General features: G+C 38.3%; 1 protein-coding gene and 3 long non-coding RNA genes across 6 annotated transcripts in view; 3 read left to right on the forward strand and 1 right to left on the reverse strand.

The window, feature by feature from the left end:
* The window catches only part of LOC122981768 (polymeric immunoglobulin receptor-like), a 724,120-nt gene that overhangs the window by 13,337 nt on the left and 682,873 nt on the right, over positions 1 to 27,910 (forward strand). For 2 of the 3 annotated variants that reach the window (XM_044350512.1, XM_044350513.1), the window contains exons 2-3: positions 12,306 to 12,647; positions 12,964 to 13,290. In XM_044350512.1, the coding sequence (XP_044206447.1) occupies positions 12,306 to 12,647; positions 12,964 to 13,290 (669 nt within the window). Of the gene's footprint in view, positions 1 to 11,132; positions 11,297 to 12,305; positions 12,648 to 12,963; positions 13,291 to 27,910 lie in introns of those variants that run through there. The other variant, XM_044350511.1, reaches the window with a different exon arrangement.
* LOC122981836 lies at positions 3,730 to 4,501 on the forward strand. The gene is made up of 2 exons (XR_006403332.1): positions 3,730 to 3,897; positions 4,177 to 4,501. It is a non-coding gene; the product is annotated as an uncharacterized LOC122981836 (long non-coding RNA).
* LOC122981841 lies at positions 14,167 to 27,701 on the reverse strand. The gene is made up of 3 exons (XR_006403337.1): positions 27,563 to 27,701; positions 23,778 to 23,781; positions 14,167 to 14,178 (listed from the first exon to the last, which is right to left on the reverse strand). It is a non-coding gene; the product is annotated as an uncharacterized LOC122981841 (long non-coding RNA).
* Positions 14,303 to 15,397, forward strand: LOC122981840. Its single transcript, XR_006403336.1, has 3 exons — positions 14,303 to 14,732; positions 15,014 to 15,333; positions 15,383 to 15,397. It is a non-coding gene; the product is annotated as an uncharacterized LOC122981840 (long non-coding RNA).

Consider the following 27,910-nt stretch of genomic DNA (forward strand, 5'->3'; position numbering starts at 1 on the left):
GAGAAAATTGCAATCAGTGCATCATGAATATGTTTAATATAGAACTTTTTTATCTGTATGTCAGCTCTTTGACTGTGCCAGAGTGGAGCACCGGAGCCCATCCTGGAACTCCACTCAGACTCAACCTTGATGACTCGACCTCGAACACTGAGGACTCGAGACTTAGTGACTCGATTAAAACACTGCTCAGTGGACTAGCGCCTGAATACTGTACTTGTCAGACATGTATGCTTCCTCTAGATCACTCATGTTGCAGAGAGAGAGAGAGAGAGAGAGAGAGAGAGAGAGGAGTGTTAACTTAAAGCATCGTCAGCTTCCTGATTGATCAGACAGACATATAGAGGCAGTTCTCTGACAGTTTGATGATTTTCTGCATCAGGATCAAACTCAGAATGAATATCCACCATGTTCTGTTCTTCTGCTTCTTATCAGGTGAGGACTGATTACCTGACTGTGTCTGTAAAGCTGCAGCACAAACTGCTTCTGGACATTCATTGTGTTCATTTTAACAAATGTCAGATTTGTATCACACAAGTTTTCATGTTGCTGTCATGTTAATTAGTTTTCCTGTCGTTCTCTAAATTATTCTGTTACTAATTACAACATCTCTATAATCTAATCTTGTAATTTAACTAAACTACATGTAATTTAACAAAACATATTGATTGATTAATTGATTAACTGACTTTATTGTCCACTTCAGTGGAAATTTGTCTTTGGCTTCTCCCACAATAAAGCAAAAGTACATACACTACACATAGCACAACACACCATTAAAAACATACAAAATATACAACATACAATAGTGTAAATGGGCAGGTAGCAGCAGATAGGTTATATAAATAATACCAGAGAGCAAATCTTATAAAATAACAAGTGTTCCCTGATGCATCATTCTGTGTTCAACGCCTGTGTTGTGTAGGGAATAAAAGACTTTGTGTATAAGTACCGGTTGGCCTTTGGGGCCCTGAATCGACGGCCAGATGGGAGCAGCTCAGTCTCTGAGTGTAGTTGTGTAGTGTAGAGGTATCTGCAGTTCTATGTTTAGCCTTCCTGTGTGCAGCACTGTCAAATATATTGCAAAGTTGTTTTTGTGACTTTCCAATCACCTTCCCTGCAATGTTAACAATTTTAGAGAGCTTGTTATGAACCATCCATCATGAATATTTGTTGCTCATTAATGTGTTTGATATTAGAAAGTATGAAAGAAAAACATTGAAAAACAGACGTTACACAGAGACACTGTGACTACAACTGCAGCTACAAGTAGAACAACAGCAACTGCTGTACAGTCAGTGAAAACTTTGCTAATGGCTGCCTCTGTATCATCTCTGCTTCTCTGTGAACTGATGGATTAGCCCTCATTAATCTGCAGTCTGTTTACAGTAAGTCTACAATACACAAAGTATTGATCATCAGTATTCACTGTTCATCTTTCCAACAGCACTGCAGGATGGAAACACTGGACTCGTCAATGCAATAAACCTTTATGCTGGAGCTGAAGGAGGAAGTGGTTCACTGAGTTACCACTTCACTTCATCTGGAAGCACCAAGTTCTTCTGTAAAGGAGAATGTAAAGAAGAAGACATTCTTATTAAAACAGATGATGTCACAGCTCAGAGTGGCAGATACAGCATCAGATATAAAGACGGATCTTCTGGAAGAAGAATTGTGACTGTGACCTTCACACAGCTGACCAAGTCAGACTCAGGACGGTACAGATGTGGTTTGGGTGGATCTTCAGCCCCAGATGATTTCTCTGACTTTGACGTCATAGTTACAGATGGTGAGTTTCTACTGAAAGTCATAAAACCTGATATATTTACTATGTTCATCCCATTTAATGATTCTGAAGCTTAAAAATAAATGAAGTCAGATAGAATTTAATTAAATTGTTGAAGAATGTGAGACGTTTATGATATATTGACTCAGTGTATCAATGTTGGATGAAATCATTACTCCAGCAGTCAGACTGGTTGAACTGGGCAGCTCCCAGTGTAACTCTGTGGATCTGTGTAAATGTGAAGCAGGAAATATTGTGATCAGACTGCAGCATCTTACAGGAAGTACAGACAGTAACTGTTGATTGTTCATCTTTTCAGCTGCAACGTTGGGTCAAAACACTCATTTCTCCCGTGTAGGAAATGTGGGAGGAAATATCACAAGAGGATGCAGCAATACTGTCTATGGAAGCAGGAAGTTCTTCTGTAGGGATAAATGTAAAAAAGAAGAAGACATCCTGGTTAAAACAGAAGAGAACAGAGCTCAGAATGGCAGATACAGCATTGAATATAGAGAAGGATCTGTATTTGGACTGTATGTGACCTTCACACAGCTGAAGAAGTCAGACACAGGACGGTACAGGTGTGGTTACGGCAGAGCTTCGTCTCCAGATTCATCCTACACGTTCTCGATCTTTGTTGTAGATGGTGAGTTTTATATTTAATTTTCTGTCCACATTCTGTTCAATGAATATCAATTGTTAAGTCATTAAAATTATGAAAACGTGTTTTTTTTTAATTTAAAATGAAAAAAATAAACTTTGAATACAAAATTTAAAGAGTGGATGGAAATGACATGACAGAAACAAATATCTCTTTTTCGGGTTACAGTCAGAAGTTGATTTGTGACAACAAGAGGAGTGCTGAGGTTGGCAGAGACATACTAGTTGTCCAACCTGGGACCTTTTCTATATTTCTATTAATATTAGGTAACATAGAGAAGAACGGTTCCTCAGGTTCCTTAATGTTCAAGACATCATACTCTAAAATGTTTCTAGAGATGAAACTCATTTGTAGAGTCACAAAGTAATCTGATGTAAAATGTGTTGCCTTTATAATATTAGTTTTTAAATTTACAACAATCAGTTTATACGATTTTTAAAAACCTTTTCAGACATTTGTGCTTTTATGTTTAATGTCAGAAAATCAACCTGTGGATGTTATTTTCTTACTCTTCTGTAATCAAAATTCAAATAACAATAACTTCTTGTGATTAATAGAACAAACTCACTTCAAATATTCTTAATCATTTACTTCATTAACATATTTAATGCTGCGTATTTCTTGTGTATGTGATGGATGCTGTCAATATGATCTTTCTGTCTAGAGCAGCATCTCATTTCTCTGCATTATTGATTCAGTATCTGATTGTTTCAATGTGTTTTCATTGTTCACAGCTCCAACCACTTCAATACCCAACCGGACTCTCCGACCTTTTCCAACATCAGTCCCATCAGCCTCCACACCAACAACAACACAGAGTTTAATCTCCAGTTCAGGAAGCTTCACACCTTCATCATCTTTCCCTGAAACCACAGAGCAGTTTACAAGTACAGGACAGTTCATGTCTGTCCATCTGTCCATCACTGTCTCTCTGCAACAAAACGTCCTCTTAAAACAGTCAAATTCAGCATAACAACGTTGTCTAATAAGAATAACAAGATGGTCCAACATGTGTTTCAGCACATAAGACAGTTCAGCACCTAGAAGAAAACATTTCACATTTAATTTTACAATAAATTTCCTTGTTATCTTCACGTCTAATGTTTAAACACATCCTACGTTTCTAATGATGTAAGATAATTATTAACATGTGATGTAAAAACAAGCTACTTGTGGTCAAAAACTCCACAGGGAACCTTTAAGCTTCTTATACAAGACAAAAGATCCCAGATTTTAAACTACTACATGTCTCTCTTTCTCTTCCTTCCCAGCCATCTCTGAGGTCTCTCGCCCAGGTTACTTCTGGCCTCTGGTTGTATTCCTGCTTCTGGTTGTATGTGTGCCTGTGATTGTTGTGCTGTTGGCTGTTGTTCTGCTGCTCCTCTACAAACTGAAGAAGAGGAGGAACTCTGGTTTGAACACCAGAGGAACCTCAGACAGCAGAAACATGGAGGTGACTTCCTTTAACTCTGTATGTCTCATGTTAACTCTTACTGTTGGCATTTATACATTTTATTTTTGCAGTTAGGAATAAACAATCTCATGTCTGCAACTACTTCACTAGTATGAACAAAACTATAATTAAATAAAATCATAATTATTGTTAATAGACCTCTGGCCTGTCCAGTTGTTATCACTAAAATATCAGCAAACAATTGAAGAACACAATATCTGGGCTGTTACCGTGGTTACTGTTATATTAGGTTTGATGACATTACTGTTTTATTTTCAGTTATCTGTCAGCTATGAGAACTGTCCTCCAGTCTCCAAGTATGAAGACAACATCTACCAGAGCCTGGATCCAGACAGCAGGGATCCGGACCAAACCTACACTGCACTCACAGCAAACACATGATGATGTTTGGATTTGGATCTGGATTCTGTACTGTGCAGGTTAACATGTGCTGCAAGATTCCAGTTTGTTCCACTTTCTTTCTTCTTTTTGTTTAATCAGCAGATATTAACTATAAACATGCTATTTTTCACCTCTATGCTGATGATACACAACTGATCATGTTTCTTCTTACTTGCTTATTCTGAAATGTTCATTCTGTCTTCATAAATGTAGATGTTGTGTTTATGTTCATATTCAACTCAATTGCATATTACAGTGCATTCAGAAAGTATTCAGAATCTACTTTTATCACATTTTGTGATGTTGCAGCCTGATGCTAAAATCATTTAACTGGTTTTCATGTTTAGATGTGTGAAACATACTTTTAATTTTTCTGATCAAAACAAGGCTTCATCACATCCTCTACAATGGCCTACTGAATACATTTGACAAATGTAAACCAGCAGTTAAAATAGCACAGACACTGCTGAGCCTTTTTCACAATAACATCTGTACTGTCACTAAATCTCAATCTGTCATCAAACACAGTTCCCAAGTATTTGTAGGTCTGGACGAGTTCAACACTTACTGAAGCCAAGAATGATTGTTGGAACTGTCTGTGTGTTTTGGTGAGATTACTATTTCTTTAGTTTTGGACACATGTGAATCTAAAACAGATCTGTCGCACCAGTCCACAGCTCTGGTGTTATGAGTTCATGTGATTGATCCAACTGACTGAGAAGAGACAGAATAACACTGTCAATAATTTTACAATATGATTGAAACTGATTCAGATATTCGACCATTTATAACCACTGTCTGAGTTCTGTTAGTAAGAAAACTGATAATCGATCTAATGCTCTATTTTCACTACACTTTTCTTTTTTTGGAGAGCGCCATTTCTTCTTTATTTTTCTCTCCCTTTCTCCGTCTCACTCGTCTTTTTCTCTCTTTCTCCGTCTCACTCGTCTTGCCTCCAACTCTTCATCATCTGTCTGCACTGTGGAGTCGCAATGTTTCCTCATTGGAACACACAAACTTGATTGGTTGAGTGGTATCACGTGGTATGGCTTAACTCGCGTGTTATTGGTCTGTGCGTTTCCTCATCCACCAAACCATTACCGTAAAGACGACAGAAGCTGCGCCAATTAAAATAGAAGCGCCCCGTCAGGTTTTAAAACATAACCCTCTGTCTTGGCTGTAGGTCCGGGTCCGTCTCAAAAAAACCAGCTTAGACAACAGGAAGCAGAACCCTCATGCAGACACTCAGACAGGCTGGTTGAGTAAAAGACAGTTTTACTTTTAAATTCAATAAACAGACTTCTAGTTGACAATCTCAACTCAAGGCAGTGAAGCAGGAAGGCGGGTGACCACAGACACACAGCAGGTCAAACTGGATCAGCACAGCAGCTTTGCAACACAGAGGATCTGGAGAACTGATCATCATCAGCTGCATGAGTCGCATGTTTTACCTGCAAGACTCGTGTTTTAATGCTGTTGTTGAAAACATCAGAGAAATAAAAAGCTTGTATCCTGGTATTAGTTGAGTTATAACATCCAAAAGCACCGCGGAGCGTCTCTCCTGCAGGCTGCTGACAGCGCTGCCAGCCGGAGAGTTGATCACACTGGACGGTAGAGGAGGAGACGCAGAGACGCTGGTACATGTCTGTTTCAACAGGAGTTCAATGACTTCACAACATTTAACAGCAGAGCTGAGAGCGTCAGAGCTCAGAGCAGAAACACAGTCGCTCTGCGTCGCTGCTGTCCTCCGCTTCCATCATCTCGCGCCGATTCATTTGGAAAGCGCAGTGCAGTCCAGCCAACAGAAATAAAAATAATAGAAAAGATATGCGATATGACGATATACATCGTGTGACGAGAGAAAAATGTCTATCGTTTCATATTATGCTCTGTTGTTTATATCGTTGTGACGCAAATCATGGCAATATTTTTCGTCATTTGGAGTCTGTCCATCTTTTGTGCAGATTACATTGATTAATTGCTCTTCTTGGCTTTATACTCGCAAAGCTTTTATTGCAATGACAGCAACATAATGAGTTTAGTTGTTGTCAACTCTTCACTGCTGTCTGTCTCTTCTGCTGAGCTGCACATATGCGGAGGGCTGAGCCCCGCCCGCGCTGAGGAAGAGGAGAGAAGCAGCGAGACGGCAACCAGAAATGACGGCAAAACGCAATAGAGACTGTATTTATTGATGTTATTTACCAAATGTATGTGCACTCTTTTAATTTCAGCTCAGTGTGTGAGAGTCTCTGCTACAGCTGCAGGGTTGAGCGGAGGTGTGTGTCGGTGTGGGTGTGTTTGTGATTTAGAGTAACCGCTGTGAAAACAATCAGAAAATAATGTTTTATTGATCTGATTCACCGGTTTTCTCACTACCAGCCCTCCCTCTCTTCATTCACTCTCTAGCTCACTTGACCACAGCTGCTCTCTCTCTCTTTCTCTCGTCTTTTTTTAAATGAGTCAGGAAGCCAACAGAAAAGTCTAACTTAACTTTTAATGTTATCAAAGAAGAGAAATGTCCTCCCCTCGTCCTAGTAACGTCTTTGTCCTCCCTCATGACAGAGTTTACAGCTCTAATCAGTCTGACCTCCGCCAGCATGCTGTAAAAGCACATACGGAGGCGGCTTTATGCCGACCATCTATTTATACATTGAATTAAAATGTGTTATGTCGGGATAGGGATCGTTATCAGGATATGAGATCTTGGTCATATCGCCCAGCCCTACCTGACAGTGCTGTCACCCACATGGAAAAAAACATTCTCAAGGGAACAGCTGTCCTTGAGAGCACTGTGAACATAGCTGAAGTAGATAAAGTGCAAAGATTTATAATATGAAAATGAACAAGCAAAATATACATGTTAAAGATCAGTTCTCTAACTGGTTTAGAGTCTTGTAACCATAATTGCTTATCAAACAATGTATGCAAGACTGAACTGACAGTATGCAAGTTATTCATATTCTACCCCCTACACATCTTAACCAGTTATAGGCAAGTTGAATTTGCTCAACTGAACTGACCCGGATGTTTGTGGGCAGGATTGGATGCAGTAACAGTCAAACAGAGATCATTTGAGCTTACATTGCCCTCTGGTGGTCAAGTAATGAACATGTTTTAGGAAGGCTGTCAAATAAGGGAGGAACACATATGATGCAAACTGAGAGCCAGAGAAATCATTACAAAACTATAGTAGTACAGTAGTAGCAACGTTATTAGTAGTTATAATAGTGTTAAAGCAGAGGGATAAATATCCATTATGCAAATATAACAAGTATAAAGTACCTATATTGGTGGCACATTGAATACTGCACATTAATTAAAAGTTTCTTTGTAAATATGCTAGATCCCTGGCTGCCTGTAGATTCAATGGGAGGTACATGCCAAAGGGAAAAAAAAACATTATATGGTAGCATTCATTCATACGTATGCCGAGTTTAGAGTTTCAATAATGGAGCGAATAAAGGAGGAGAAAGTAAATGAAAGAAAATAGCAACAGCAATAGTGAAACACTGATGATAGTGTATGGCATGTCCAGATAATCATAGTCCATAAAACAATGGAGGTGTGGATTATAGTAGAAGGTCTCAAACTCAAAATGATATACCAGTCTGTGATGCCACCAGTCTGGGAGTGGACGATAGGGTGATGTTAACGTTATGATAATCCCATATTCAAATCAGTTATAGGACATTACTACTTATAGGACCAGGTTTATTATTGAAATGAATACAACTGCTACAAACCTGACTTGTGTTGTAGTAAACCTGAGTCTGTATAAACAGGTGCATTTGTTGTCACTGAGCCTCCATGCCAGAAGCTTGGAGAGTGTGTGCTGTAGGGACGTCAATCAGGTACATTTTTCCAAGACATTTTAAAAGATACTGGGACAGACTGTATAAAGTTATAACGGTTTTAAGTTTTAAAACTGTCTATTGTTTTATCAAATAACATGTCTTCTCAAGGCAGTTATTGGTCAGTGTGTCTCTACTTTGGTGTAAATGAGGTCATGACCAAGTGTGCAGAGTTGGAGGAAGAGATACAATGCATGACAGTCCACACTGGACTAGATGGAGTGTGCCTCCATCCATGGGTCCTGCAGGCTGCGTACAGCAGCTACAGGCAGGACTATGGTGAACTGGAGGCACAACAACATGTATAAACATGTCCGGGTGGTAATATCATCATGTGTGGTGCTGAGAATAAGGCAGAAGTTTCCTGATCCATCCCATGACTACACTGGTTTTCATTATCCACAAATATAGTTTCAATAGGACAATAAAGTGGTTCACTTGTGAAAATGTTTATGGAACATTTTCTGTCTCATTACCTTCTAAAAATGCCTTGGCAAAATGAATAAAAGAAAAGGTTAGTTACATTATGAATGAATAATTCATAAAATAGTTAATTGCCTATTCTGTATAGCTGTAGTAATGTATGCAATAGCTTATATTTTGTTTCAGAATGAATGCTCATGCAGATACTGAATGTTTGTATACTTTTGTTTTTTAACACTACTTTTATAACTTTCAGGGCCAAAGATTAACATCTTCAACATGAACCAGTTTTACCAAAATAAACAATATAAGAACAACTATAGGATCTAAGTAAAAAGAAAAAAGGCCCAGTGTTTGATCAAATTCATGTTAAATAGAGCAGGTCTAGACCGTAGTCTTTAATTTACAGAGACCCAACATCCCTCCATGACCTGCACTTGGTGACAGCAGCAAGTATGAATGAAAATGAAACTGTATTAGTGTAATGTATTTCCTCATTAGCTACCTAGCATTTATACCAGCCTCTTGTCTATTGTGCTTGTAATCATGTTCCAACCCTCTGAGCTGATTATCTGCCTGTCTGTCTGCTCCCAGTCTGGATTTTGTTTGATGATTCCACTTTTTCAGAAAGATAATTCTTTAAATTTGTGCTGCTGACATGTTTGATCTGATCTTTGAACTGAACCTGCTCTGGAGCATATGTTACCATGGTGACCGATGCCAGTTAAAGGTTAGGACGGTTGCGTAAAACTGGAAAACTGACACCCATCAGCTGATCTTTCTTCATGATACAGACCCCTGAGCTGTTACTAATGAATGATTTAAATTTATTGAAGTTTGACCATGTTCTGTTTATGGAAACAGTCTGTGAAACGCTGCTGAATGTGCTGCTGATGTTTATGTGATGACCTTAAAACACAGAGTGAAACCACAGAGGTGTGAATATGTGTCATCAATGTGTGAAATACTAACGAAAGGAAGCTAAAAACTATTTTAAGACTACATGTCTTCAACTGATCTGAATCGTTTTCTCAACATCAAATCAACATTAAATTAAAACTGACTGAAACTGTGAACATTCACTTTACTTTTAACTTTACTTCCTTTAGCTTAAAATAAAAGAGTTATGATTTAAACCTGACATCAGTCAAATTCATTTTAGAGTTTCATCACAGTTACAGAGTCAAAGCAGCTTCATCATGAAACTGCTGATGTACAAAACAGATAGCGAGAGTTCAGCTAAAGTTCAGCTTAACAAAACATGAACCATCCATCATGAATAGTTGTTGCTCATTAATGTGTTTGATATTAGAAAGTATGAAATATTCACTAAATGTTTATATGGTGCTCATAGATCCTAAATGGAGCTGGTTAAAGTAAAGTGTCCTTATCTTCAGTCAGAGTTGAAATGATAATATATTATTTTATTATTCTGAAATATTATATTATTAATTATTATATATCATTATATAAGAGCCTTCACAGCAGTTTTGATCATGAATCTAAATCAGGTTTGATATAAACTATGTAATACAGAATGAGGCCCACCTCTCACGTTGACAACCTCTGGTCTGGAGGATGAAGTGCTGCTGATTGTAAATCACTCCCTGCTGACTGGTAGTTTCCCCCTGCCACTGAAAACTGATAGTAACCTGGATCCTTTAGTGCTAAATGAGTTCAGGCCAATTTCAAATCTTTCTTTAAGTAAAATTCTTGAGAAATTAGTATTTAAACAGCTAAATGATTACATAAATTTCAGCTGGCTTGCTGGCTTGATTACTGCAATGCTCTCGTTTCTGGTCTACCTAAGAAAGTTATAAATAAACTGCAGATCATTCAGAATGCAGCAGCATGTGTACTGACTAAGACCTGAAGGAGAGCACACATCTCACCCGTCCTAAAGTCCCTTCATTGGTTGTCAGTTTTAGAATCAATTTTAAGATCCTTTTATTGGTGTTGAAATCATTCAGTGACAGTGTTGTAGTATTCGAGTCCAGGACTCGGACTTGAACTCGAGCATTGACTGCATTCGGACTCGGAAGTTGAAGACGAGGACTTGAACTTGTTAATTGATAAAGAAGTAATATATATCTGATTTTTTGCTGTCAAATATTCCGCACATAGCCACACTATGGTTCACGTCACGCACACAGCAGCAGCTGCGGCACAGACAGCAACATCACACATGTCGTTGGTATGGAAGTTCTTTAGCGTGAGTGAAGAAGACACAAAGCTCGAAATTTGTAATACCTTTAAGTACGAAAAAAAAGAAAGAAAGAAAGAAAGAAAATCAGAATCGGAAAATTGCAATCAGTGCATCATGAATATGTTTAATATAGACCTTTTTTATCTGTATGTCAGCTCTTTGACTGTGCCAGAGTGGAGCACCGGAGCCCATCCTGGAACTCCACTCAGACTCAACCTTGATGACTCGACCTCGAACACTGAGGACTCGAGACTTAGTGACTCGATTAAAACACTGCTCAGTGGACTAGCGCCTGAATACTGTACTTGTCAGACATGTATGCTTCCTCTAGATCACTCATGTTGCAGAGAGAGAGAGAGAGAGAGAGAGAGAGGAGTGTTAACTTAAAGCATCGTCAGCTTCCTGATTGATCAGACAGACATATAGAGGCAGTTCTCTGACAGTTTGATGATTTTCTGCATCAGGATCAAACTCAGAATGAATATCCACCATGTTCTGTTCTTCTGCTTCTTATCAGGTGAGGACTGATTACCTGACTGTGTCTGTAAAGCTGCAGCACAAACTGCTTCTGGACATTCATTGTGTTCATTTTAACAAATGTCAGATTTGTATCACACAAGTTTTCATGTTGCTGTCATGTTAATTAGTTTTCCTGTTGTTCTCTAAATTATTCTGTTACTAGAACACAACATCTCTATAATCTAATCTTGTAATTTAACAAAACATATTGATTGATTGATTGATTGATTGATTAATTGATTAATTGACTTTATTGTCCACCTCAGTGGAAATTTGTCTTCGGCTTCTCCCACAATAAAGCAAAAGTACATACACTACACATAGCACAACACACCATTAAAAACATACAAAATATACAACATACAATAGTGTAAATGGGCAGGTAGCAGCAGATAGGTTATATAAATAATACCAGAGAGCAAATCTTATAAAATAACAAGTGTTCCCTGATGCATCATTCTGTGTTCAACGCCTGTGTTGTGTAGGGAATAAAAGACTTTGTGTATAAGTACCGGTTGGCCTTTGGGGCCCTGAATCGACGGCCAGATGGGAGCAGCTCAGTCTCTGAGTGTAGTTGTGTAGTGTAGAGGTATCTGCAGTTCTATGTTTAGCCTTCCTGTGTGCAGCACTGTCAAATATATTGCAAAGTTGTTTTTGTGACTTTCCAATCATCTTCCCTGCAATGTTAACAATTTTAGAGAGCTTGTTATGAACCATCCATCATGAATATTTGTTGCTCATTAATGTGTTTGATATTAGAAAGTATGAAAGAAAAACATTGAAAAACAGACGTTACACAGAGACACTGTGACTACAACTGCAGCTACAAGTAGAACAACAGCAACTGCTGTACAGTGAGTGAAAACTTTGCTAATGGCTGCCTCTGTATCATCTCTGCTTCTCTGTGAACTGATGGATTAGCCCTCATTAATCTGCAGTCTGTTTACAGTAAGTCTACAATACACAAAGTATTGATCATCAGTATTCACTGTTCATCTTTCCAACAGCACTGCAGGATGGAAACACTGGACTCGTCAATGCAATAAACCTTTTTGCTGGAGCTGAAGGAGGAAATGGTTCAATTATTTGCTCCTTGACTTCATCTGGAAGCACCAAGTTCTTCTGTAAAGGAAAATGTAAAGAAGAAGACATTCTCATTAAAACAGATGATGTCACAGCTCAGAGTGGCAGATACAGCATCAGATATGAAGATGGATCTTCTGGAAGAAAAATTGTGACTGTAACCTTCACACAGCTGACCAAGTCAGACTCAGGACGGTACAGATGTGGTTTGGGTGGATCTTCAGCCCCAGATGCTTACACCGACTTTGACATCACAGTTATAGATGGTGAGTTTCTACTGAAAGTCATAAAACCTGATATATTTACTATGTTCATCCCATTTAATGATTCTGAAGCTTAAGAATAAATGAAGTCAGATAGAATTTAAATGAATTGTTGAAGAATGTGAGACGTTTATGATATATTGACTCAGTGTATCAATGTTGGATGAAATCATTACTCCAGCAGTCAGACTGGTTGAACTGGGTAGCTCCCACTGTGACTCTGTGGATCTGTGTAAATGTGAAGCAGGAAATATTGTGATCAGACTGCAGCATCTTACAGGAAGTACAGACAGTAACTGTTGATTGTTCATCTTTTCAGCTGCAACATTGGGTCAAAACACTCGTTTCATCCGTACAGAAACTGAGGGAGGAAATATCACAAGAGGATGCAGCAATACTGTCTATGGAAGCAGGAAGTTCTTCTGTAAGGATGAATGTAAAAAAGAAGAAGACATCCTGGTTGAAACAGAAGAGAACAGAGCTCAGAATGGCAGATACAGCATTGAATATAGAGAAGGATCTGTATTTGGACTGTCTGTGACCATCACACAGCTGAAGAAGTCAGACACAGGACGGTACAGGTGTGGTTACGGCAGAGCTTCGTCTCCAGATTCATCCTACACGTTCTCGATCTTTGTTGTAGATGGTGAGTTTTAAATTTAATTTTCTGTTCAATGGATATCAGTTGTTAAATCATTGAAATTATGAAAACTTGTTTTGTTTTAATTTAAAATGAAAAAAATAAACTTTGAATACAAAATCTAAAGAGTGGATGGAAATGACATGACAGAAACAAATATCTGTTTTTCGGGTTACAGTCAGAAGTTGATTTGTGACAACAAGAGGAGTGCTGAGGTTGGCGGAGTCATACTAGTTGTCCAACCTGAGACCTTTTCTATATTTCTATTAACATTAGGTAACATAGAGAAGAACGGTTCCTCAGGTTCCTTAATGTTCAAGACATCATACTCTAAAATGTTTCTAGAGATGAAACTCATTTGTAGAGTCACAAAGTAATCTGATGTCAAATGTGTTGCCTTTATAATGTTAGTTTTTAAATTTACAACAATCAGTTTGTACGATTTTTAAAAACCTTTTCAGACATTTGTGCTTCTATGTTTAATGTCAGAAAACCAACCTGTGGATGTTATTTTCTTACTCTTCTGTAATCAAAAATCAAATAACAATAACTTCTTGTGATTAATAGAACAAACCCACTTAAAATATTCTTAATCATTTACTTCATTAACATATTTAATGCTGCGTATTTCTTGTGTATGTGATGGATGCTGTCAATATGATCTTTCTGTCTAGAGCAGCATCTCATTTCTCTGCATTATTGATTCAGTATCTGATTGTTTCAATGTGTTTTCATTGTTCACAGCTCCAACCACTTCAAAACCAAGTGGGACTCTCCGACCTTTTCCAACATCAGTCCCATCAGCCTCCACACCAACAACAACACAGAGTTTAATCTCCAGTTCAGGAAGCTTCACACCTTCATCATCTTTCCCTGAAACCACAGAGCAGTTTACTGGTACAGGACAGTTCATGTCTGTCCATCTGTCCATCACTGTCTCTCTGCAACAAAACGTCCTCTTAAAACAGTCAAATTCAGCATAACAACGTTGTCTAATAAGAATAACAAGATGGTCCAACATGTGTTTCAGCACATAAGACAGTTCAGCACCTAGAAGAAAACATTTCACATTTAATTTTACAATAAATTTCCTTGTTATCTTCACGTCTAATGTTTAAACACATCCTACGTTTCTAATGATGTAAGATAATTATTAACATGTGATGTAAAAACAAGCTACTTGTGGTCAAAAACTCCACAGAGAACCTTTAAGCTTCTAATACAAGACAAAAGATCCCAGATTTTTAAACTACTACATGTCTCTCTCTCTCTCTTCCTTTCCAGCCGTCTCTGATGTCTCTCGCCCAGGTTACTTCTGGCCTCTGGTTGTATGTGTGGCTGTGATTGTTGTACTGTTGGCTGTTGTTCTGCTGCTCCTCTACAAACTGAAGAAGAGGAGGAACTCTGGTTTGAACACCAGAGGAACCTCAGACAGCAGAAACATGGAGGTGACTTCCTTTAACTCTGTATGTCTCATGTTAACTCTTACTGTTGGCATTTATACATTTTATTTTTGCAGTTAGGAACAAACAATCTCATGTCTGCAACTACTTCACTAATATGAACAAAACTATAATTAAATAAAATCATAATTATTGTTAATAGACCTCTGGCCTGTCCAGTTGTTATCACTAAAATATCAGCAAACAATTGAAGAACACAATATCTGGGCTGTTACCGTGGTTACTGCTATATTTTAGGTTTGATGTCATTCCTGTTTTATTTTCAGTTATCTGTCAGCTATGAGAACTGTCCTCCAGTCTCCATGTATGAAGACTCCATCTACCAGAACCTGGATCCAGACAGCAGCGATCCGGACCAAACCTACTCTGCACTCACAGCAAACACATGATGATATTTGGATTTGGATCTGGATTCTGTACTGTGCAGGTTAACATGTGCTGCAAGATTCCAGTTTGTTCTACTTCATTTCTTTTTTTTGTTTAATCAGCAGATATTAACTATAAACATGCTATTTTTCACCTCTATGCTGATGATACACAACTGATCATGTTTCTTCTTACTTGCTTATTCTGAAATGTTCATTCTGTCTTCATAAATGTAGATGTTGTTTGATATTGTTCTTCTACACTTTGAGCCAACTCTGTCTCCTAGAAATTACATTCATATTCAACTCAATTGCATATTACAGTGCATTCAGAAAGTATTCAGACTCTACTTTTATCACATTTTGTGATGTTGCAGCCTGATGCTAAAATCATTTAACCCTCCTATTGTGTTAGGATCAAATTTAACTGGTTTTCATGTTTAGATGTGTGAAACATACTTTTAATTTTTCTGATCAAAACAAGGCTTCATCACATCTTCCACAATGGCCTACTGAATACATTTTATTTTGTTAATTAATGTATTTAAATTCCAAAAATGTTGATACTGAACATATGGGTGAAATGTTCAGAGACAACGTACCTGGTTGTTGTTTTTTCCACCAAAATATCTGATGTTGCAGTAAAATATCAGCTGGTAGAAACTCCAGCAGTATGAAAGTGTTTGTTTATTTTACAATATGATTGAAACTGATTCAGATATTCGACCATTTATAACCACTGTCTGAGTTCTGTTAGTGAGAAAACTGATAATCAATCTGATGAGTTGATGATTTAAATGGAAATAAGATTTGAGCTTTTTTTTATTAGTATGTGTGGCTGCATTGTATTAAAGGCTGATGAAAAATCTACACAAAATAATCTTACATATGTGCTTGTTTGTTCTAAATGTTCATGTAGAGAGTTCAAAATAAATAACTTTGCATCATCAACACCTCTCCCAGGCTCATCTTTCATTACTAGTGATGTTAATGTTATAGTTATTTAGGATTTCAGGTGCACTGGTCTTCAGAATTGGAATGATGTTAGAATTCTTCCAGAGATCAGGAACAACCTCAGAGTCTAAAGAGAACTGAAATATCTTTGAAACACATCACTCAGTTCATCAGCACAGTAATTCCACCATCATTTCATTTGTTATTATATTATATTATTATAGTGCTTTTTGTTATTGAAATTCCTCCTACCTCATTAAGAGAGGTCCTAAAAACTCTCCTACCAAAACCTGGAAAACCTGGAAAACCAAATACCAGATGATGATCAGGGGTGTGAACCCGGGTCTCTGCTGTCACAGTCCTGCATCTTGTAGCCCCCCATCCACCCCGACCTCCTCCCTCCCACTGCAGAGACACATAGAAATGTAGCTTCATTCATTACTGTGAACATCATCCAGGCAGAGATTATGTTTGATAAGACAACGTCACTGTGAAACAGTTTAGTCGTATATGAAGGTCATTTCTAGAATTCACAAATCTGATTTTCTGGGAAAAAAAACTTCCTTCCGTTTGTTTTACATGCAGGAGATATAAAACACATTCCTGATGGTATCAGGTTAAAGTAGTCATAGAGGACATCATGTGTGTGGTTGCTGATAATCTTCTCTGCTTTGTTGAGGACTTGTTCAGTATTAAGATGTAACAGGGATCTTTGTGTTTTGCCAATAATTTTAGAGCTGAAGTTAACAACATGTTGCAATGGGTTCTTGTCCTTTTGACAAATGTAAACCAGCAGTTAAAATACTTTCAATAAAAGAGGAATAAAACGTTGTCAATATTCTCTGATCGACTCTAATGGAGTTTGGTTTACAGCACAGACGCTGCTGAGCCTTTTTCACAATAACATCTGTACTGTCATTAAATCTCAATCTGTCATCCAACACAGTTCCCAAGTATTTGTAGGTCTGGACGAGTTCAACACTTACTGAAACCAAGAATGATTGTTGGAACTGTCTGTGTGTTTTGGTGAGATTACTATTTCTTTAGTTTTGGACACATGTGAATCTAAAACAGATCTGTCGCACCAGTCCACAGCTCTGGTGTTATGAGTTCATGTGATTGATCCAACTGACTGAGAAGAGACAGAATAACACTGTCAATAATTTTACAATATGATTGAAACTGATTCAGATATTAGACCATTTATAACCACTGTCTGAGTTCTGTTAGTAAGAAAACTGATAATCGATCTAATGCTCTATTTTCGCTATACACTTTTCTTTTTTTGGAGAGCGCCATTTCTTCTTTATTTTTCTCTCCCTTTCTCCGTCTCACTCGTCTTTCTCTCTTTCTCCGTCTCACTCGTCTTGCCTCCAACTCTCCATCATCTGTCTGCACTGTGGAGTCGCAATGTTTCCTCATTGGAATAGACAAACTTGATTGGCTGAGTGGTATCACGTGGTATGGCTTAACTCGCATGCTATTGGTCTGTGCGTTTCCTCATCCACTAAACCACTACCGTAAAGAGGACAGAAGCTGCGCCAATTAAAACAGAAGCGCCCCGTCAGGTTTTAAATCATAACCCTCTGTCTTGGCTGTAGGTCCGGGTCCGTCTGAAAAAAAAACAGTTTAGACAACAGGAAGCAGAACCCTCATGCAGACACTCAGGCTGGTTGAGTGAAAGACAGTTTTACTTTTAAATTCAATAAACAGACTTCTAGTTGACAATCTCAACTCAAGGCAGTGAAGCAGGAAGGCGGGTGACCACAGACACACAGCAGGTCAAACTGGATCAGCACAGCAGCTTTGCAACACAGACTGTGGCGGATCTACCGGGGTGGCATGGGGTGGCAGCTGCCACCCTAAAATAATGCCTTGCCTCCCCTGCTGCCACCCCACTTGGCAGCAACGAATTCAAAGAAAAGTTATGGCCAACTTGACTTTTACGAGCGCGAATCTCTGATGTCCTACTGCACCGAATGCAGCACGAGAGCGTCAGAGCGGCACAACTGGACCTTTTCTTTGTTTATTTTATTTTTAAACTGTGTGGCGCGAAGCAGAGGAGCAAGGAGAGAAGACACGGGAGTAAAGAGGTAAATACCGATTAATTATCGAATGATGAAAGTACAGTCCTAGTATAACGTTAGTTGTAAGTTAGTTAGTTAGTGTAACTTGTACAGTTGCTATGTTGCTTTTAAGATGAAAAAATCTAGTTGAAGAAGGTTATTTTGTACATGTAACCGTTACATTAATATTGGCTATCGTCTAATTTAAGCTAACATTGATTAACGTTAAACGTCTGTGAATCCAGCAGAAATGAAGAGGAAAGGTAACATACACAGTTTTTTCGGACCGAAGAGAAAAGCCAAAGAGATTGAAAATGAACAATTGAGCAAGGTAGACGGAGGACATGAGGTGAAAGGAGAGAGAAAAGATGAGGAAGGAGAGAGAGGAGAGGACGAGGTGGAGAGAGAGGGAAAGGAGATGAAAGGAAAGAAAGAAGACAGAGACGAGTTGAAAGGAGAGAGAGAAGGGCAACAGAAACGCGACAGAGTTCAAGGCCAAGGTGACCAGGGACAGGAGGAGGTGACAGAACACAGCGGAGATTATATGGAGGGAGTGCACCACCAAGATGAGGACGGAGAAAATAAGAGAGAAGATGAAGTACAGGGCTCAGAAAGAGAAAGGGAAAGGAGTGAACCATCACCAGCTATCTCCAGTCGAGCTGGTCCACATGGTATGAAATAAGATAATGCATAAGATAAGTTACAGTAGCAAGTGGACAGTAAATAGAGTAAAAAAAACTCAGTAATAGAAAATACTGTATTAAAATAATAACCATGACACAATTTACATTATTTACAAGAGAAAATGTTGGTATTGATTAGTAATATACCACAAGTTAAACTCCATAACTAAGTATTAGCTATTATATGCTAATTAATGCCTTATAAAATTTTGCTACAAGAGACATTGCTTAGACTTCTTCAAATAAATATAAATATTCTTGTTAGTCTAAATATGAATAATTGGGGAACTTGTAAATGTGAAAGTGTAATTAGATGGGGACAGAATTTTAATATTTTGTTTGAAATGTATTTTAGATTGCCAAAATTAAACACATGAATCAAAAAATACTCTAAATGTTACTGTGTGTTTACACAATCTGAAAGTTATAACTAATCAATGACAGTTCCAAATATATTTTGTATTTTCTAGTTCTTATATTTTAAGACTAGTTCATATGTAGTGCAGTTTTAATCTTTTCTCCCCTCCATCTTCTAGACATATCTAAGTCCAGGTGTGAGGTGCCTATGCAACCACAGCGAGGCAGCTTCCCCAAGACCCTCCAAGGAGGAGCCAGAAGAAGCTTTCAAAATGACTGGTACAAAACTTACCCCTGGCTAGAATATTCGCAATCAAACAATTCAGCTTACTGCTTTGCATGTAGGCATTTTTCCCTACCTGATGCTCCAAGGACAGTTTTCACCTCATTTGAAGGCTACTGCAACTGGAAAAAGGCAACCATGAAAGACAGTGGTTTCCATTCTCATGCCAGATCTGAAGGTCACATAAATGCCATGTTTGCTTGGAGAGAGAACAAAAAAAATTTGGATAAAAATAGCTCAATGTTTGGGTTAATGGATGAGCAAAACAAAAAGCAAGTTGCTGAAAATCAGTACTATGTCAAAACACTTGCTGAAATCTTGATTCTGACAGCAACTGAAAACATAGCTCAGCGGGGTCATAGATCATAGATCGTCATGGGTAAGTTTTACTTTGGATAGTTACTTATACAAATGCATCCTGCAATGCTACCACTCTGACACAGTTTTATTCTTCCTTTCACACATATGTCATTCATCACCAGTGTCCTACCTTAATGCTTTTCATGTGATAATGACCCACATACAGCAGTGTCATCAAAGTTCTTTCTCTCATTCAGTTGACTGTTTCATATGAAACACTGATTGCATGAGATTAAGTTTGTATGAGTTTGTAAATAGTAGCCCATGCCATTATATCCACATATGAGACATGTTTTTGAGTTATGTATAAAGTCCTGCAAGCAGAAGTGTTTGTGTAAATTATGTCTACTATTGTCTTATCAAACTGTGATTTAATTCATTGCCACCCCTCGAAAATTCCTGCCCCCCTTTTGCCACCCCATAAATATTTTTCTAGATCCGCCCCTGAACACAGAGGATCTGGAGAACTGATCATCATCAGCTGCATGAGTCGCATGTTTTACCTGCAAGACTCGTGTTTTAATGCTGTTGTTGAAAACATCAGAGAAATAAAAAGCTTGTATCCTGGTATTAGTTGAGTTATAACATCCAAAAGCACCGCGGAGCGTCTCTCCTGCAGGCTGCTGACAGCGCTGCCAGCCGGAGAGTTGATCACACTGGACGGTAGAGGAGGAGACGCAGAGACGCTGGTACATGTCTGTTTCAACAGGAGTTGAATGACTTCACAACATTTAACAGCAGAGCTGAGAGCGTCAGAGCTCAGAGCAGAAACACAGTCGCTCTGCGTCGCTGCTGTCCTCCGCTTCCATCATCTCGCGCCGATTCATTTGGAAAGCGCAGTGCAGTCCAGCCAACAGAAATAAAAATAATAGACAAGATATGCGATGTGACGATATACATCGTGTGACGAGAGAGAAATGTCTATCGTTTCATATTATGCTCTGTTGTTTATATCGTTGTGACGCAAATCATGACAATATTTTTCGTCATTTGGAGTCTGTCCATCTTTTGTGCAGATTACATTGATTAATTGCTCTTCTTGGCTTTATACTCGCAAAGCTTTTATTGCAATGACAGTAACATAATGAGTTTAGTTGTTGTCAACTCTTCACCGCTGTCTGTCTCTTCTGCTGAGCTGCACATATGCGGAGGGCTGAGCCCCGCCCGCGCTGAGGAAGAGGAGAGAAGCAGCGAGACGGCAACCAGAAATGACGGCAAAACCCAATAGAGACTGTATTTATTGATGTTATTTACCAAATGTATGTGCACTCTTTTAATTTCAGCTCAGTGTGTGAGAGTCTCTGCTACAGCTGCAGGGTTGAGCGGAGGTGTGTGTCGGTGTGGGTGTGTTTGTGATTTAGAGTAACCGCTGTGAAACAATCAGAAAATAATGTTTTATTGATCTGATTCACCGGCTTTCTCACTACCAGCCCTCCCTCTCTTCATTCACTCTCTAGCTCACTTGACCACAGCTGCTCTCTCTCTCTCTCTCTTTCTCTCGTCTTTTTTTAAATGAGTCAGGAAGCCAACAGAAAAGTCTAACTTAACTTTTCATGTTATCAAAGAAGAGAAATGTCCTCCCCTCGTCCTAGTAACGTCTTTGTCCTCCCTCATGGCAGAGTTTACAGCTCTAATCAGTCTGACCTCCGCCAGCATGCTGTAAAAGCACATACGGAGGCGGCTTTATGCCGACCATCTATTTATACATTGAATTAAAATGTGTTATGTCGGGATAGGGATCGTTATCAGGATATGAGATCTTGGTCATATCGCCCAGCCCTACCTGACAGTGCTGTCATCCACATGGAAAAAAACATTCTCAAGGGAACAGCTGTCCTTGAGAGCACTGTGAACATAGCTGAAGTAGATAAAGTGCAAAGATTTATAATATGAAAATGAACAAGCAAAATATACATGTTAAAGATCAGTTCTCTAACTGGTTTAGAGTCTTGTAACCATAATTGCTTGTCAAACAATGTATGCAAGACTGAACTGACAGTGTGCAAGTTATTCATATTCTACCCCCTACACATCTTAACCAGTTATAGGCAAGTTGAATTTGCTCAACTGAACTGACCCGGATGTTTGTGGGCAGGATTGGATGCAATAACAGTCAAACAGAGATCATTTGAGCTTACATTGCCCTCTGGTGGTCAAGTAATGAACATGTTTTAGGAAGGCTGTCAAATAAGGGAGGAACACATATGATGCAAACTGAGAGCCAGAGAAATCATTACAAAACTATAGTAGTACAGTAGTAGCAACGTTATTAGTAGTTATAATAGTGTTAAAGCAGAGGGATAAATATCCATTATGCAAATATAACAAGTATAAAGTACCTATATTGGTGGCACATTGAATACTGCACATTAATTAAAAGTTTCTTTGTAAATATGCTAGATCCCTGGCTGCCTGTAGATTCAATGGGAGGTACATGCCAAAGGAAAAAAAAACATTATATGGTAGCATTCATTCATACGTATGCCGAGTTTAGAGTTTCAATAATGGAGCGAATAAAGGAGGAGAAAGTAAATGAAAGAAAATAGCAACAGCAATAGTGAAACACTGATGATAGTTTATGGCATGTCCAGATAATCATAGTCCATAAAACAATGGAGGTGTGGATTATAGTAGAAGGTCTCAAACTCAAAATGATATACCAGTCTGTGATGCCACCAGTCTGGGAGTGGATGATAGGGTGACGTTAACGTTATGATAATCCCATATTCAAATCAGTTATACGACATTACTACTTATAAGACCAGGTTTATTATTGAAATGAATACAACTGCTACAAACCTGACTTGTGTTGTAGTAAACCTGAGTCTGTATAAACAGGTGCATTTGTTGTCACTGAGCCTCCATGCCAGAAGCTTGGAGAGTGTGTGCTGTAGGGACGTCAATCAGGTACATTTTTCCAAGACATTTTAAAAGATACTGGGACAGAGTGTTTAAAGTTATAACGGTTTTAAGTTATAAAAGTGTCTATTGTTTTATCAAATAACATGTCTTCTCAAGGCAGTTATTGGTCAGTGTGTCTCTACTTTGGTGTAAATGAGGTCATGACCAAGTGTGCAGAGTTGGAGGAAGAGATACAATGCATGACAGTCCACACTGGACTAGATGGAGTGTGCCTCCATCCATGGGTCCTGCAGGCTGCGTCCAACAGCTACAGGCAGGACTATGGTGAACTGGAGGCACAACAACATGTATAAACATGTCTGGGTGGTAATATCATCATGTGTGGTGCTGAGAATAAGGCAGAAGTTTCCTGATCCATCCCATGACTACACTGGTTTTCATTATCCACAAATATAGTTTCAATAGGACAATAAAGTGGTTCACTTGTGAAAATGTTTATGGAACATTTTCTGTCTCATTACCTTCTAAAAATGCCTTGGCAAAATGAATAAAAGAAAAGGTTAGTTACATAATGAATAATTCATAAAATAGTTTATTGGCTATTCTGTATAGCTGTAGTAATGTATGCAATAGCTTATATTTTGTTTCAGAATGAATGCTCATGCAGATACTGAATGTGTGTATACTTTTGTTTTTACACTACTTTTATAACTTTCAGGGCCAAAGATTAACATTTTCAACATGAACCAGTTTTACCAAAATAAACAATATAAGAACAACTATAGGATCTAAGTAAAAAGAAAAAAGTCCCAGTGTTTGATCAAATTCATGTTAAATAGAGCAGGTCTAGACCGTAGTCTTTAATTTACAGAGACCCAACATCCCTCCATGAGCTGCACTTGGTGACAGCAGCAAGTAAAAAGTCCCTTTAATGGGAAGAAACCTCAAGCAGAACTGGACTCTAGGTGGACGCCATCTGCCTCGACCTGTTGGGTTGAGAGAAAGAGGGACAGAGAGAGACACTGTTGTTGTTGTTGTCTTTTAGAAATAAAACTGTATTCGTGTAATGTATTTCCTCATTAGCTACCTAGCATTTATACCAGCCTCTTGTCTATTGTGCTTGTAATCATGTTCCAACCCTCTGAGCTGATTATCTGCCTGTCTGTCTGCTCCCAGTCTGGATTTTGTTTGATGATTCCACTTTTTCAGAAAGATAATTCTTTAAATTTGTGCTGCTGACATGTTTGATCTGATCTTTGAACTGAACCTGCTCTGGAGTGTATGTTACCATGGTGACCGACGCCCGTTAAAGGTTAGGACGGTTGCGTAAAACTGAAAAATTGACACCCATCAGCTGATCTTTCTTCATGATACAGACCCCTGAGCTGTTACTAATGAATGATTTAAATCTACTGAAGTTTGACCATGTTCTGTTTATGGAAACAGCCTGTGAAACACTGCTGAATGTGCTGTTGATGTTTATCTGATGATTTTTAAAGACAAAGCGAGAACTTTTAGCCACAGTGGTTTGAATATGTGTTATCAGTGTGTGAAAGTATTGATGAAAGGAAGAAAAACACCATGTTTTAAGACTACATGTCTTCAACTGATCTGAATCATTTCCTCAACATCAAATCAACATTAAATTAAAACTGACAAAGGCTGTGTACATTCACTTTACTTTTAACTTTACTTTCTTCAGTGTAAAATAAACAAGTTAAGGGTCGAGTTCAGGACTCAGACTTGAGTTGGATTCTAGTTCTGATTTTCAGGACTCGTGACTCGACTCGGACTTGAACTCGAGCATTGACTGCATTCGGACTCAGAAGTTGAAGACGAGGACTTGAACTTGTTAATTGATAAAGAAGTCATATATATCAGATTTTTTGCTGTCAAATATTCCGCACATAGCCACACTATGGTTCACGTCACGCACACAGCAGCAGCTGCGGCACAGACAGCAACAACCACACATGTCGTTTGTATGGAAGTTCTTTAGCGTGAGTGAAGAAGACACAAAGCTCGCAATTTGTAATACCTTTAAGTCCGAAAAAAAAGAAAGAAAAAAAGAAAGAAAATCAGAATCGGCTGAGAAAATTGCAATCAGTGCATCATGAATATGTTTAAAACAGACCTTTTTTATCTGTATGTCAGCTCTTTGACTGTGCCAGAGTGGAGCACCGGAGCCCATCCTGGAACTCCACTCAGACTCAACCTTGATGACTCGACCTCGAACACTGAGGACTCGAGACTTAGTGACTCGATTAAAACACTGCTCAGTGGACTAGCGCCTGAATACTGTACTTGTCTAACATGTATGCTTCCTCTAGATCACTCATGTTGCAGAGAGAGAGAGAGAGAGAGAGAGGAAGGAATGTTAACTTAAAGCATCGTCAGCTTCCTGATTGATCAGACAGACATATAGAGGCAGTTCTCTGACAGTTTGATGATTTTCTGCATCAGGATCAAACTCAGAATGAATATCCACCATGTTCTGTTCTTCTGCTTCTTATCAGGTGAGGACTGATTACCTGACTGTGTCTGTAAAGCTGCAGCACAAACTGCTTCTGGACATTCATTGTGTTCATTTTAACAAATGTCAGATTTGTATCACACAAGTTTTCATGTTGCTGTCATGTTAATTAGTTTTCCTGTCGTTCTCTAAATGATTCTGTTACTAATTACAACATCTCTATAATCTAATCTTGTAATTTAAATAAACTAAATGTAATTTAACAAAACATATTGATTGATTGATTGATTGATTAATTGATTAATTGACTTTATTGTCCACCTCAGTGGAAATTTGTCTTCGGCTTCTCCCACAATAAAGCAAAAGTACATACACTACACATAGCACAACACACCATTAAAAACATACAAAATATACAACATACAATAGTGTAAATGGGCAGGTAGCAGCAGATAGGTTATATAAATAATACCAGAGAGCAAATCTTATAAAATAACAAGTGTTCCCTGATGCATCATTCTGTGTTCAACGCCTGTGTTGTGTAGGGAATAAAAGACTTTGTGTATAAGTACCGGTTGGCCTTTGGGGCCCTGAATCGACGGCCAGATGGGAGCAGCTCAGTCTCTGAGTGTAGTTGTGTAGTGTAGAGGTATCTGCAGTTCTATGTTTAGCCTTCCTGTGTGCAGCACTGTCAAATATATTGCAAAGTTGTTTTTGTGACTTTCCAATCATCTTCCCTGCAATGTTAATAATTTAAGAGAGCTTGTTATGAACCATCCATCATGAATATTTGTTGCTCATTAATGTGTTTGATATTAGAAAGTATGAAAGAAAAACATAGAAAAACAGACGTTACACAGAGACACTGTGACTACAACTGCAGCTACAAGTAGAACAACAGCAACTGCTGTGCAGTCAGTGACTGACACAGCTGACCAAGTCAGACTCAGGATGGTACAGATTTGGTTTGGGTGGATCTTCAGTCCCAGATTCTTACACTGACTTTGACATCACAGTTACAGATGGTGAGTTTCTACTGAAAGTCATAAAACCTGATATATTTACTATGTTCATCCAATTTAATGATTCTGAAGCTTAAGAATAAATGAAGTCAGATTGAATTTAATTAAATTGTTGAAGAATGTGAGACGTTTATGATATATTGACTCTTGAGTGTGTATCAATGTTCAATGAAATCATTACTCCAGCAGTCAGACTGGTTGAACTGGGCAGCTCCCAGTGTGACTCTGTGGATCTGTGTAAATGTGAAGCAGGAAATATTGTGATCAGACTGCAGCATCTTACAGGAAGTACAGACAGTAACTGTTGATTGTTCATCTTTTCAGCAGCAACGTTGGGTGACAACACTCCTTTCATCAATATAGTAACTGTGGGAGGAAGTGTCACACAAGGATGCATCAATACTGTCTATGGAAGCAGGAAGTTCTTTTGTAAGGATGAATGTAAAAAAGAAGAAGACATCCTGGTTGAAACAGAAGAGAACAGAGCTCAGAATGGCAGATACAGCATTGAATATAGAGAAGGATCTGTACATGGACTGTATGTGACCATCACACAGCTGAAGAAGTCAGACACAGGATGGTACTGGTGTGGTTACGGCAGAGCTTCGTCTCCAGATTCAGCCAACACGTTCCAGATCATTGTTATAGATGGTGAGTTTTATATCTAATTTTCTGTTCAATGAATATCAATTGTTAAATCGTCAAAATTATGAAAACTTGTTTTGTTTTAATTTTTAAATGAAAAAAAAAGAACTTTGAATACAAGATTTAAAGAGTGGATGGAAATGACATGACAGAAACAAATATCTTATTTTTCGGGTTACAGCCAGAAGTTGATTTGTGACAACAAGAGGAGTGCTGAGGTTGGCGGAGTCATACTAGTTGTTCAACCTGGAACCTTTTCTATATTTCTATTAACATTAGGTAACATAGAGAAGAACGGTTCCTCAGGTTCCTTAATGTTCAAGACATCATACTCTAAAATGTTTCTAAAGATGAAACTCATTTGTAGAGTCACAAAGTAATCTGATGTAAAATGTGTTGCCTTTATAATGTTAGTTTTTAAATTTACAACAATCAGTTTGTACGATTTTTAAAAACCTTTTCAGACATTTGTGCTTTTATGTTTAATGTCAGAAAACCAACCTGTGGATGTTATTTTCTTACTCTTCTGTAATCAAAAATCAAATAATAATTCCTTGTGATTAATAGAACAAACCCACTTCAAATATTCTTAATCATTTACTTCATTAACATATTTTATGCTGCGTATTTCTTGTGTATGTGATGGATGCTGTCAATATGATCTTTCTGTCTAGAGCAGCATCTCATTTCTCTGCATTATTGATTCAGTATCTGATTGTTGCAATGTGTTTTCATTGTTCACGACTCCAACCACTTCAAAACCAAACTGGACTCTCCGACCTTTTCCAACATCAGTCCCATCAGCCTCCACACCAACAACAACACAGAGTTTAATCTCCAGTTCAGGAAGCTTCACACCTTCATCATCTTTCCCTGAAACCACAGAGCAGTTTACAGGTACAGGACAGTTCATGTCTGTCCATCTGTCCATCACTGTCTCTCTGCAACAAAACGTCCTCTTAAAACAGTCAAATTCAGCATAACAACGTTGTCTAATAAGAATAACAAGATGGTCCAACATGTGTTTCAGCACATAAGACAGTTCAGCACCTAGAAGAAAACATTTCACATTTACTTTTACAATAAATTTCCT

Source organism: Thunnus albacares, chromosome 5 (genome assembly GCF_914725855.1).
Source record: "Thunnus albacares chromosome 5, fThuAlb1.1, whole genome shotgun sequence".
Taxonomy (NCBI): domain Eukaryota; kingdom Metazoa; phylum Chordata; class Actinopteri; order Scombriformes; family Scombridae; genus Thunnus; species Thunnus albacares.